Genomic DNA, 14278 nt, shown 5'->3' with positions numbered 1-14278 from the left:
GTCTCAGCACTATTCACTGACACTGTGCCTGGAATTCCCTTAGCTTGGAAAGATCTGAGTGACCCTTATTACAGAGGGCAGCAGCACCCTTGCCTCCTTGAGTTTGTATGGCAAGGGTTTGTGTCTGGATGAGGGGCAGACAAGAAAGGAAGTCCTGCTTTCCAAGGTCCAACTAGCAGAACACACTTCCTCACCAAGAGGCGTCCTCAAGCCCAGTAGTGACAGGCACTCATTGGGAGAGGCACTTCCTGTGTCTCACAGAGGGCTCTGGGAACCTGTTAGGAAAATGCTCTGCTTCCTAGATGAGCTACTCATCAGTTCTCTTACCCAAGCTGTATCTGCTCGTGGTGAGGTTACGACTGCCTCATTTCAAGAGCTGGCAAGGTAGATAACAAACAAGTGGAGCCAACCAGAGCTCATCAAAATCTTACTGGCCAAGTCACATTGTCCCCAGCTGCAATATACTGGCAAACGAAACAAACATAATCACTAGTTGACATTTAGTGAACACTTGCCATGTGCCAGGCTCTATGAGAGCTCCACTTGGATTAGGATATTTAATCCTCACAACAGCCCAATGAGGTGCTTATAAAGTTATGAAGCGGGAGAGCCAGGATTCAAATCCAGGTCTATCTGACTCTAGGGATGCTAGCTTTTCATGAATACACAAGGCTGTCTGATTAATTTATTTAAAGAAGTATTTGAACAGGCGTGTGTTGCAGCTGCTTAGCCTGAGGTTAAACATCAAAGTATCAAAGTTTGGTAAGCCTACGTTATTTATCCCTGTCTACTCTTTTTCAAATGGTTTATTCGAGTTTCGGGACTTATTAATGAATGTGTTTTCTAGGCTATATCTGAAATTTTTGTTTTAACCAAAAGTTTCATAGTATTCTGGCTGGGGAATATTGGAGGAGAAGAAAGTCAGGCTACAAAGGAACTTGTCCTGGGCATGTTTACTTAGGACCTGGTTTTCCCCTTTTCTACAAAGAAGTAATGGGGGGAGAGATAAACTAAAAAGTATAACACTTTGGTCTTACATGAGCTCTGTGGTATTGGTTTAACAGCCAAGCGAAGGTATTGGTATTATTGCTACCTAAAGCTACAAGATCATATGAAAATTGAAGACTTGAATTATGTTAACTTAATGTACCACAATTTTGAAGTGAGAGAATACACACACACACACACACACACACACACACACACACACGTAAAACTCAGAGTTTAGCAGCAGTCACAGCTTACTGGCTCAGAACAAACACATGTGTCTCGATGGGAGGAAAGGCCAGGCATGCTTTCTGTGACAAACATGAACATAGCTAGACCAAAGCACACCCCAGTGGGTCTCTGCAGAGCAAACAAGCCCCCACTTCTTTCTAAAGCAGGAAAGTGTTTCTATTTGGTTCCTGCCAACCATGTTCTACCCTGCTCCCATTCAAGTCCCGCCCAATAGATACAGAAATCTATTTGCTACAGAACATTCAGCAAATCTAGGTTGCAGTCAGCCATCCTGTGGCATCCTCTACTGGGGTCTGTCCCATGCACCTTGGTGACATGAGCAAAGTTGGACTTTCTTGAAGGATTTGTCTTTGGGCTGCCATCTCACTAAAAAATGACACGGAGACCTATGAATTATGAAAGCTCGGCCTTAGCTTAGGCTTCTTTCTAACTAGTTTTTATAATTTAAATTAACTCATATTTTTAATCTATGTGCTTTTATGTGGCTCAGTTACTTTTCCTCTGTACTGCCCATCCTGTTTCTTCTCCATCTGGCTGTCGACTCTACCTTCTGTCCAGAAGTCCCTGCTGGACCTCCTGCCTAGATATTGGCTGTTTAGCTTTATTAAATCAATCACAGAAACATGCTTTACACAGTGTAAAGGAATATTAAACAACAGGATTTTATCATCTTCTTGTGAAACTGTTCTTTCCTTCCTTTAGCTTAATTCATCTAAACCATTACTTCTAGAGCTTAACTCACCATTTATGACAGCAGTTACCAGCTACCATGTAGGGTTGATCTGCAATGGCTTCTAATATTCATCCTTCAAGAATATGTGAGAAAGGCATGGTGATGGATGCCTTTGATACCAGCACTCAGGAGGCAAATGAAAACCCTTCTCTCTATCTGAGATCAAGGCTAGCCTGGTCTACATAGCAAGCCCCAGGACAGCCTGGGATTCATAGTAAGACCTTCAACCAAGAAAAATAAAAGAGTATTTAAAAATGGGAATTGTCCCGTGCCTTTCCATTGTCTCAGCCTATGTTAGAACTATTTCACACTGAGACTTTTTAGCATCCTCTCATCTGCATGTAATCGAATATAAATGGGCATCCCTGGACGATAATATTGTGGGTATATGAGTATATGCACACATCATCAGCTACTCTTATTGTTAGACCAAAATATCGGACAGATACAACTTAAGGGAAGAGAGCTTTCTTTCGGCTCACAATTCAGGGCATACAGTCTAAAAAGACAAATAAGGTATGGTGGCTGGCAGCCTAGCCAGTAGTGGTAGGGGCTTGTGAGATAGTTTGTTATGAGAGCTACTAGGTCAGGAAGCAGGGAACTTGGGTTGGAAGCAGAGATGGTCCAGAAGCTCAAGCCTGATTCTTATGGTCCTATGCCTGCATAAGGCATCACATGTAAAAAGTTCACAACCTCTCAGAACAGCATTGGTTGCTAGGGTCCAAGTCTTAAAACAGAATAGTGCGAGGGGGCATATTTGACAGTCAATAGACAACGGTGTATTAAGTACATTCTTTTTGAGACAAGGTTCTGTTAAGCAGCCCAGCCTGACCTCAGATTCACAACCTGTCTCCCTCAGCCTCCTAAGAATGTGCATGCACACGTGTGTGTGTGCATATGGAGGTCAGGGGTCTCTTACTGGCCTGGATCTCACCAAGCAGATCAGGCTGGCTGGCTATCCAGTGAGTCCCAGAGGTATTTCTGGGTCAGCCTTCCCAGTGCTGGGATGACATGCATGTGCCAGTGTGCTCAGCTTTCTTACATGGGTTCTGGGGACTGACCTCGGGTGTGCCATTATGTTTATACGGCAAGCACTTAACTGAGTTATCTCCTCGGCATTTACATGCATTTTAACACATTTGCGGCTTATGGCGGGTTTATTATAAGGTGAGGAACACCTGTATCTCTACATAGAGAGGGCCGCCAGCACTGGCTGTTTGGTTTGAGAGAAAACATCGTGGTGATCTGTTCATTCTAATTATTGCATCATTGAGAGTACAACAATAGCTTGAGAAAAGACACGCTCCAAACACAGCAGAGCTGTATTTTAGAGAAAAAGGAAGCATTGGAGAAGTGCATGCCTTTTCCTTTCTCTAACTCTACTGCTGTATTTTCTATAAAGTGGAATAAGCATATTTCTTCCAAAATCCACATTTCCACTGCACCCTCAATCCATGCATCATGGACTATGGAGGCAAAGCACATTATGGACATCTGGGAGCAAAAGAGGCCAGGAGCTGAAGTGCTGAGCATTGGAAGACCAGAGTTCTAGGCTTCCGTCTGCTATGAAGTAGATGCGTGACTCAGGAGGTGTGATTTCCCTTTCATTAGTGGTGGTTTCCTTATCTACAATCTGTCCAGCCAAGGCCTCATGTAAAGAATGGAAATATTCTGCTACAAAATAAACACACTTAAAACTGGACATGGTGGCAGATGCCACGAATCCCAGAGAGTAAGAAACTTGTGAGTTCAAGGCCAGAGTGGGTAACGTGCTAAGACTCGTATCTCCTGAAACCAGAACAAGTTAGCAACTCTGAACACGTTGACAGCTCATGGTGGCAACTATGCATTTTCAGCCTTGATGGATTCAGTGTGATCCAGTGGGAGGTAAACCGATTGACGATGGGCTGCTGTGTCAGGCTGAGTAACACATTTATATTCCAAAAAGGAGCCCCATGTGAGGCTCAGTGCTGTGACCTGGCCTGGTTGGCCATGGGTCAGCAAGCGTCTGCAAAACTTAAACTGTTTGATCCTCAAGCTATGACTCGGGACTGATTTTTGTCTCTGTCTTGTCAATCTGATTCACTGTCAACACGGAAGAAATTGCTTGCTCCTCACTGAAAGTCCTTGCCAGGGTGGTCTGGCTCTGCCGCTCAGACATATCCCACTCCATCTGTTCTTCCCTGAAACAGAAGGCTGGCTGCCCAGCTTCGGATCCAGGCAATGCAACAGAGCAAGCAGAATCGACACAACATCCAAGCTGGAGGTTTCCTGAGCTCCTCCCTGACCATGCTTCATTGGACCTCTGTAGGCTCTAAATAGGTGGAAAGTCAGAAGGAGCAATTGCTCGTGTGGTTGTAGCTTTGACTGACTCCACAACTCCAGCTTCTCTGAGCCACTTTCCAGCAGGCATTTTCTTCGTGCAGGGAGGAAGGGCTGGCAAGTGAATGAGTGGTGTGTGTGTATGTGTGTGTGTGTGTGTGTGTGTGTGTGTGTGTGTGTATTAGCATACTCATGCGAACACATACAATGGCCAGAGGAGGGAGTCATGTGTCTTTATTGCTCTCTGCCTTATTTCCTTGAGCCAGATCCTGAAGCTCACCATTTCAGCTTCACCACGTTTCACTAGTGGCTAGTGAGCTCCTGGTACCCACTTGTTTCTGTCCGCTAACATTAGAGCTATAGGCATATGCAGACCATAGTCGTACTGGTAAGGGGAATTTAAAGTCAGGTCCTTGTGTTTACCGAGTAAGTGTTCTACCCACTGAACCACCATCCCATCCCTACATCTTGCATTTTCTTTGGTCTTGAACTAGGCTTGTTAAATGAGAGGTGAATATTGATAACATTAGAGGGTTCGGAAGTCACTTAACCAACATCATGACTTGACTTCTGCATCCCAATAACTGTATTGGTTAGTAGTAAATCGTGTCACATGTTGTGACTATTTAATTGCATCACTTAAACAACATATCGTTATTTTACCTTTTCATTACCAAGACTGTGAGCTACTTGGGGATAGTTACTGGATATTTTGTTTTTATCTATGTGGCCTCAGAATACAGCATGAAGGTACAAAGTAGATTCTCTCCCTCCCTCCGCTTCTATCTATCTGTCTATCTATCTATCTATCTATCTATCTATCTATCTATCTATCTATCTATCTATGTATCATCTATCAATCTCTATACATACACACATAGATACATATTATAATAACTTATAGAACTTGAGTCAAAGATGGTCTTTGCAAAAACCATTCATTTGTAGATCTCCTTTCAACATATTATTTTCCCAAACTGCAATTTCTTCACATATAAAGTAGAAAAAAATAATAGTGTCCACCATGTGAGCTTTATGTGGGCAAGGATTATTGAGGGAACATGTACCTCATGAGCCATAGACATGTTGTCACACAAGCACACAAGCAATACATACTCGTTACTATTAATATTTGCCATAAGGCGAACTTGGCAGAGTTTGACTTGTACATTTTATATTTCTTTAGAAAACAGAAGAGCTGGTTTCTTTTCCGAGAAGAACAGTCTTTCTCTCTTGCAGCCTATATCTGGCCTCCAAAATAGCCAAGAGAAACTAGAGCTACACGGTCATTAGATCAAATAATGCCAGGAAGCCCAGCAGAATGGGCGCCTTCCATTGCTGCCTGTTGCTACCACCATATGCCCTGAAACCAAGGAAGGGCAAAACGTATACAGAACACGTTTCTCTGAACCACAGAGCAGAAACCTAGACACTGATAGACAGCATTCCACAGGGTGTGAAGAAGGTCCCCAAGTGTCTTATCACAGTCACGAAGCACCAGCATTGTTCCTGAGGACAAAGATAACCCAAGGCAGAGAAAATATGCAGTGACAGATTAAGAAAAAATTCCACTCCTCAAAACCAGTGGGAGATAAGTGCAGGGCTGTGACACAGAGGAATCTGGTTACCGTAACTGTGAAGAAGGGATCTGAAAACTTTCTAATTTAATACTAATAACTAACCAAGATGACGAAAAGTTAAAAGGGATTAGAGTAATCTGTAAGTCACTGTGTATGGCAAACAAAAGGCATCTAGCTCCAAATGCAAAAATGGCAAGAGCTTAGGATGGATCCAAACACAGTAGCTGTGATAGAAGATCATGGTTTATCTACTTGAGAATGCATTTATTCAGGCCTCCTATTGTGAACAACCTGGATATAGTATTCTGCATGCATTCTTGGCATCCGTCTAACTCACATTATACCAACTGCTCCTTGGGTGATACACAGGGGCTCCTCTCTTAATAGGTAAAGATCAGGTGCCTGCAAAGGCCAAAAAATTAAAGCAATGCTTCTTTTGAAGTATATCAGTAAATCACAAACATCCATGTTTTACATCAGGGTCTAATATATGGAAATTGCACCCTGGAAGCATCAGTGTGATAGGTATGAATAAGGGTGCCCAGACAGAGTCTGAGCCCAGGTAGGGTCTGTCATTTCTTCAAGTCTGGAGTTAAAGCTTCTCTCCAGTGCATCATTGTAAACCGAGAGTGTGCAGTAACAATGGCGGGGAACTGATTTGGAAACCGTCCACTGTTTGGAAATGCGTCCGTCAATCCTATTCCCTCATAATCTATACAGCATTTTGACTGTGGTGCTTGGCAATAAATAACCGACATGAATTCTAACTGTTCAGAGAGTTAGCCTCATATCTTTTCCACCACTTTTCATACTTTCACAGATAGGCCACAATCAACTTAAATGCGAAACTGAAATGGTATTCAGGAGGTGAAAAAGAAGGGCAAAGCGGCAGCCGATACATCTCTCACATTGGGAATCGAATAGCAGATCATATTCAAAGTACAGCATTTAGTGTCCAGAGCTGAATGCATAAAATATATGACCACCTTCCATGGCAAAGCCTTGCTCTTGTAGTGGCATATCTTATTACCCCATTAGAGCTTCTAGTGGGAGGAAAACATCTTTCATTTGCTAGATGCAGGCCAGCAGAACGCCCTGCATCCTTGGGAAAGAGAGACTAGAAGAAAAACTGAGGGGCTGGAGAGATGGCTTCGCAGTTAAGAGCACTGGCTTCTCTTCCAGAGAATATGGGTTCAATTTTTAGTACCCACATAACAGCTCACAGCTGTCTAGAACTCCAGTTCCAGAGGGCGTGATACCCTCAAATATACATGCTGTCAAAGCACCAATGCATAAATAAATACATAAACAAACAAACAAATAAATAAATGTTGAGTTGTTCGTTATAGGGCTGTACCTATTGGAGGGGAAACTGTCTAACTGAAGGGATGTCATCTCCATGGGGACACACCAATTCAGAATGCCATATTCTGCTAAAGCCAAGAGGAGAGATTAGCCAAAACTGTCATTTGGAACCATGTTAAAGACATAAATCAACTACCACACGTACCCAATGCAAAACAAAAATGTAGGGCATTGTATATGCTAGTTATTGTGAAAAGAATAAACATATCTGGCTGGAGAGATGGCTCAGTGGTTAAGAGCATTGTGTGCTCTTCCAAAGGACCCGAGTTCGATTCCCAGCAACCACATGGTGGCTCACAACCATCTGTAATGAGGTCTGGTGTCCTCTTCTGGCCTACAGACATATATGCAAACAGAATAGTGTGTCCATAATAAATAAATAAATATTTTTAAAAAAAGAATAAACATATCATGTAATCACAGGTATAATTAAAATGTAAATGTATTTGAATCAGGAAATTTATGAGCTCATTTTCCAGAACCTTCTAATTTAACCTTAAATATCAAAACACGAATTTTCATGCATTGCTCAAACCCTAAAGTGATGAACCAGTGTTGCTTATTTAATGCTTGAACATCTTAGAATAGAACGTGCATTGCCTTTCCAGACATATGCCCTTTACCCTTGCAAAATCATCTCCGGCCTCTTCTTCCCCTTCCCTCCTCCTTATATGAGTATCACCTTCATAGATACTGTTCTTTTAATTCCCACTGTCAGGCGCATGGAAAGCATCCCGCATGTCTTCATTAAATGACAATGAATGAATGAGAAAATGAGGACACACGGCTTGGCGGTGACTATGTGAGCTACACAACAGCAGTTTTCACTTACTTCCCACTCTTAGGTGTGCTCCGGGTCTTTGGAGATGATGGAGAGTTGGCGCCCGAGTTGAAGCTTGAAGAACCCCATCTATCCTTACTATACCCACCGAACAAAAATATATACAAAGAACACAGAGACAAAAAGCAATTAGTCATTTCATTTAAAGATTTTCAAGACCTCTTCCTCCCTCCCTCCCTCCCTCCCTCCCTCCCTCCCTCCCTCCCACTCCAGCAAATTTTTATCCAGTGATGTCTTTTAGTGTCAACCATAGTGGGAACCATTAGTAAAGGTCAAATAAAACTGTCCTTTAGAGAAATGTTTGAACTTTAGAGAAACGTTTGTCCCATGAATAGTAGCACCATAGCTCAAGCTCCCAGGAGGGCTTAAGTGGGAAAAAGGGTCACAAAACCATAGTAAAAACAGAGTGGTAGCTTCTCTTCAACCAACCAAACAAAACCTCTTCCCTTTCCAGCCACTGGAGTGTCTGCATAACAAGTTCAGTTCAGACGCTGCTGACTTTCAGTGATGGATATGGATACCAAGTGACTTCAAAGTGTCTTTGGGAGATACTATCAGATGAATTAATAATTTTCACTCATAATGTTGCCTGGGAAGGCCACGAATTCAGATATTTTTTCAAGAGAAGCACCACTTGCTTCATGAGTAATTGAATTTAAATTTCCACCTTCAATAACTCCACAGCTTTTGTCAAACCTTAGAAACAATTACTAAATAAATCACAAGGAAGGTCTGCTTAATCTCATCAGGTTAATAAACGAAGGCAAATTAATCACCCCAAGGTAAACAAAGAGGAATAATTGATTGGAGTCCCCTTGATTACTTTATTCTATTTCCTTTATCAAACTATTTTGCCATTATCTTCAATTCAGCTGAATTGCCTTGAAATTAATACTTTACTTCATTTTAAGATTTCCATGGAAACCAATTCAAAACCTTTCCACTTGATGTGTGGAATTATTTATCCCAATTTCATCAGAATTTTTTTCTGTATTAAAATCTATGTCAGCAGAACCTCATAAAGACTGAAGGTAAAAACACGCATATCTTCTTGTTCAAGGTATATAATAGGACCTCCTTCATTTATTGTTTATATAATACGTATTGTGTGTGTACACTCAAATGTGTATGTGCATGTGCCACAGCCTGTGCACATAGAGGTCACGGGACAACTTGTAGGAGTCATTTCTCTCCTTTCCTTATGTGGGGCCTAAGGGATGCCCTCATGGCAGCAAGTGCTCAGAGCGAGCTCATCAACCCAGGACCTTCTTTTGTAATTTAAAGTTTGTTATTATTAATACATGTGTGTGTATGTGTGTATTGGTGTATGTCTGGTCTATGTTGTGTTGTGTGTGTGTGTAAAATGAAGTACATGTGGAAGTCAGGGGAAAACTTTCCATTGTTTCTTGGACAACCAAAGGTTCCAGGATCAAACTGAGGCTCTTGGGTTTGCTCAACAAGTGCTTTTACCTGTGGAGCTATCTCATGGGCCCAGAACCTTCTATGGGTAGACAGTAGTGTCTAAAGAGGATGTCAAAGAGCCTTCTAGATTCTTATGAATCTTTAAAGTCCTTTGAAAACAAGTGTCTCTGTGTAGTAGCATTTATGTGTAGGCTGGGAGGGGGTCATAAATGACATTCTATCCTACAGTCACTAGTTTCAAGTAGGCACCAGGGTGTGATTGGAACGAGAATTAATGAGGGCTCCTTGTGATTGCAAAGGTAATAAAGATGGATAGGCAAAGGTAATAAAGATGGATAGACATAGACAAACACTAATCAGGAGGAGTTGATATTAGCAAAAGCTCCAGCAGTTTGGATGGAGTGTCCACAAGAGCCAAAAGCAGCCAAGTAAAGCAGGAGTCATGCAGGTGGGCACTGATGCTGCTGCAATTTTAAACAAGGAGGCAGTGGGGACACCATTCATGCTTGGGCGACATGCTCACTGGAGACTGGGGAGCTCAAAGAGGACTGCTACCCCCACCCGTTCATTACGATTTTCTTGACAAAGAACTCCTTAGGCATTTCAGGGATAAATACCAGTTACACACCCTATCCAGAACCAAGGTCAGAAATTGGCTGTCACAATTCAAATCTGGACAAAAGATTCTGGTCAGAAAGATCAATCAGAGGCATGTATGAAAACGTCATAATGAGAGCTGTTACTTTGTGTGGTAATAAACAGCAGAGAGAAGGAAGACGGAGAGAGGGAAGAAGGGGAGGAAAGGAAGAATGAAAGAAAGAAAAAAGAAAGTTCTCATTCAAAACAATTCAAAATCATTGCTTTTAAAAGTGGGTGCAGTTCGATGCAAAGGATGCAGTAAGCTTCCTGCTACACACAAGTAGCGGCCGGGGCTATAGCTCAGTCGGTAGAGGGTTTGCCTAGCGTGTATGACTCCCTGGGCTGGATCCCCACTGCCACAACAGAAACCTGTGTGGTGGCACTTGTCTGTAATTCCAGCACTGAGGATTAAAGGTGCAGGATCATCCTCAGCTGCAAATTAAGTTTGAGGTCAGGATGGGCTACAAGGGCCCCAGACTCAAAGGGGGAAAATACACATGAGGAGGTCTTAGTCACCTCCCTTCTACATTCCTGGACACTGGGCCTCTTTCAGTCTTACACACACACACACACACACACACACACACACACACACACACACACTAGGCAGTGGGGAATTTGCCTGGATGTAGCACTTACACCAGAGGGCTTTTAAATCACGCGGTGGAGGCTCCAAGCTCAGGTTAGGTGCTCCTCTAACTTTAGGTGTCCATGTATTTTTGAATAAGACAACAGTCATTCTTATTGCTAAATTCCCACCTCTGGGCCTTGGGGAAGAAGGTCTTGTAAAATTTGCATTACAAGTGATTCTTAAGGGGAGGAGCAAGGCAGGAAATCAGGAGAAAATGTCAGCCTGCAAAGACAACCTTATTATTGTCAGCTGCCTCTCTAGAGGAGGTGGGTTATCCTGGAGTAGAAACCTTTAAAAGATAGAAATGATCCTACCCCACCCCACCCCCAGGCCTACTGCCAAGTCCCTGAAGTGCAGAGCTGAGGGGGATGAAAACAAAAACATTCTCAAGAATAAATCACGTGGGGACAGTACGGCACCAAGGCTAGAGGTGAAAGTACTCAATCGGAACGTGTGTTCTGTGCAAATAACAGACGGGTTCCCGGTGGGAACTGGATCAGAAAGGGGAGTGGGCAAGAACTTCTGGCAGGCTTGGATCCTAGGAGGGCAATTTTGTAGCTATACTAAGGATCGTTGGACAGAGAGAACTGCCAAAAAAAAGGGCAGGAAAAAAAAAACCATCTTTCCCCATCCCAGAGATGTAGGCTGGGTAGATAAACCCCTGACAAGATGCTGTAAATCTCAAACCTTGAGACACGAAGACAATGAAAGCAGTAATTCTGAGGGCCTTGAGTTTTCCCAAAGTGCCTCGTAAGAGATAAAGTGAAAATACTGCAGCAGCAGACTACTGGAAAGACACAGGTCAAAGGCCTGAAGATTAAGATGCTGCCAAGAATCCTGGTCACTGAAACAGCCAGCACTCACAGGGACTTACAGGAATGTCTGTTTGCTTCTTAGCTCTATGGCTGATAATTCAGGGCATATGCGAATGAGGAGGGGACCGCACTGCTTTTGAGCTAGTTCCTAACCTTTGCATCTGAAACAGACATGCTCAGTTGTCCTTCCTTTGATCCGTCTGCTTCTACACCCCTTGCCAGCCCTCTTCACTTTCATCTTCCTTTAAGTTGTAATCTCAAGAGCTGTGGCTGAAATCCCAGAAGGTCGGGGTCCAGCCCTCTTGAGCCCCACCTGAGTTGTCTCCTCTTCGGAGATAAGATTCTGGCTCTCCTCTGGGCCTCATCAAAGGCTTGTGAAACCAAGTCCAGGTGAGTTTCTGATAAGAAAAGCTAATGTGCGCCAGCCGGCCTCTGACTGTCTGCTGGGCTGTCCTCACTAACTATTAATAGCAAGGAGGCTTTTTTTTTTCCCCATCCAGGCTCCACATATGCACCAAAGGCCAGAATGGTGCAAAAATAAATCCCGCAGTGCTGCGCACATTCCTTGTAAGTAGGAAAACTGTGATGGACCCAAGTCTGCAGCGTTCTCCAAGGGTTCCTGGAGGGACAATTTGATATTCATTGTCGGAAACTAAAATGGCAACCAGACCCACTCCTGCTGGAGTTCTTTCGGGCTTGCCAGAGAGGTAATTATGAACAAAGAACTTAGTGGTTGAAAACATGCTTCATTCACGGGTTGTTTTTAAACTGCTCTTTGAGATTGAAGCTAGACCCTTATACATGCAGGTCACACCCTCCACCACGCTACTTCCCCCAGTGGTTTAACCCACTTTCTTGAGGGACAGTGTACAGATATCTGTACATCATAAGCTCTTTCTGGAAACAATAAACCTCAGGTCCAAGAGAAATAGTTTGCCTCTGCAGTTACTTAAATTGTAAAAATTCATTCCCAGAGTCCTAAGAACCTGAAATTGTGTTTCAGGAACCAGGCAGAGGCGATTGCACACACACTGTCACTGGTTCAGTTTTTGGCCCTAAACATATGGTCCCACAGTCTCGCTGGTATTTTACCGTTTATCTGCTAACTTTGAAGTTGGTGCTTGTTATGGTTTAAGTATCATTTGACCTTGGGAAAAGCTGCATTGAGGGTTGATCCCCCAATTTAATGATATTGGGAGGTGGTGAGGCATTTAACAGAGATGGACATTTAATCAGGACCACAGGGTCAGAGACTTCATGAGCGGGCCGGACACTGTAAGAGCAAGCTTCCCTCAAGGGAGTCAAGACACTCCGAAACACATCTGCTCTCATCAGCCCATGTCTGCTTGCTCCTTTCAATATGTCCTGCCATCGTCTGCCGTGTTGTGTGCGGCAAGAGGACTTTAGATATGACTGAGTGATTGCTCTTAATTGCCTCCGTGAGAAAACTCCAGCAGGAGTGGATCTGGCTGTCATTTTGCTTTCAGACAATGGATATCAAATTGTCCCATCTTGATCTTCAGGGCCTTGACAACCGTGATAAACAAACCAGCTTCCATATAACTAACTCGTGCTCACGAATCTGGTTGATGCAACATAAAACAAGCAAAGCGAGCACATAGGAAAAAATCTTGAACAAATAAATAAAAAACACCCTGCATTTGGGCTCAGAGGGAAGGATAATTATCAAAGATTAAAAGGTCTGGCAACTGTGAGAAAAAGAAATGGTGATATATATAGCCGAATTTCCAGGGAAATTGGAATTCGGTTGCTGATGGCTGGTCATCATGTGTATTGCAAAGACACGTGAGTTTTGAAAAGAAATTTCGTTTTCAAGCAAGCATGCTTGGACAATAGGAGAGTGCTTCTTAATAATAGTCCTAAGCCTGTTGCAACCACATAGCTTTTAGTGATTTCCAGTGCATGTTCTTGTAAGTGATAATAGAGGTGTAGCCCAAGCTACCATGGAGGGCTCATTGCAAGTCTCTTTTGGGGGAAATAGTAGCTATTCTGTGCTTTATGCAAAGACTCTGGGCTTCAGAAAGCTCTGAGGATTGGGCCATGCACGTAAAACCCAGTCAGTAGGAAAGACACAAATTCATCCAGTGTGCTCCCCACACTGATGTCTGAGTCCGCTCGACAGCCCATCTACCCAGTGGAAATCTTGGGAGAGGCTTTTAAATCTCGCCTACTTCCTGATGAGCGTGCTTGCCTTTTGCATCTCGAAGAGGCCTACATTTTTGAAGTAGTTTGCCCTTGTTCTGTTACCGGGTAAGAAAGCTCTTCAAATATTGATTACTTTAATTAAAGCTGATGGAGCATCTTTGTTTCATTTTCCTGCCTTGTTATGTCCTGAGTGGTTTTCTTTCTTTGCCACCACGTCCCTACCTTTTTCATTTTCATTCCTTTTACCTGAAGTGTTTGAATTAGAGTCCATCATCCTTTTAGTCTCATCACCTCTACTTTGGTATTCATCAGGCAGAGAAAGTTCAGTTCTCCAAGATGCACAATTTTTGCTCCTCCACCTGGCTTCCCTTGGCTTAACTCTGGATAGCAGAGGAGGCTTTTCAGAGAAGACCAAGGCTCATCTTTGTTACTGGGTAGCCTAGTATAACGCTAGTCTCTCGGAGACAACTCCTAAGCTCAAAGCACTTGCTTAGGAATCTTGAGTTCTAATCTTGGCTGCCAGTC

At 43.1% G+C, this 14278-nt stretch overlaps 1 protein-coding gene across 5 annotated transcripts in view; it reads right to left on the bottom strand.

The window, feature by feature from the left end:
* The window catches only part of Hs6st2 (heparan sulfate 6-O-sulfotransferase 2), a 279392-nt gene that overhangs the window by 28104 nt on the left and 237010 nt on the right, over positions 1–14278 (bottom strand). For 3 of the 5 annotated variants that reach the window (XM_050121665.1, XM_050121666.1, XM_050121669.1), the window contains one exon: positions 8072–8158. The exons of the other annotated variants lie outside the window; for them this stretch is intronic. In XM_050121665.1, coding sequence (XP_049977622.1) covers positions 8072–8158 — 87 coding nt within the window. The remainder of the gene's footprint in view (positions 1–8071; positions 8159–14278) is intronic. 5 annotated transcript variants of the gene reach the window in all.

This window comes from Alexandromys fortis, unplaced genomic scaffold (genome assembly GCF_014885135.2).
Source record: "Alexandromys fortis isolate MF-2015 unplaced genomic scaffold, M_Fortis_MF-2015_v1.1 scaffold_194, whole genome shotgun sequence".
Classification (NCBI taxonomy): Eukaryota; Metazoa; Chordata; class Mammalia; order Rodentia; family Cricetidae; genus Alexandromys; species Alexandromys fortis.
The sequence above is the reverse complement of the archived record's forward strand: the minus strand, read 5'-3'. Positions and strand labels throughout refer to the sequence as shown.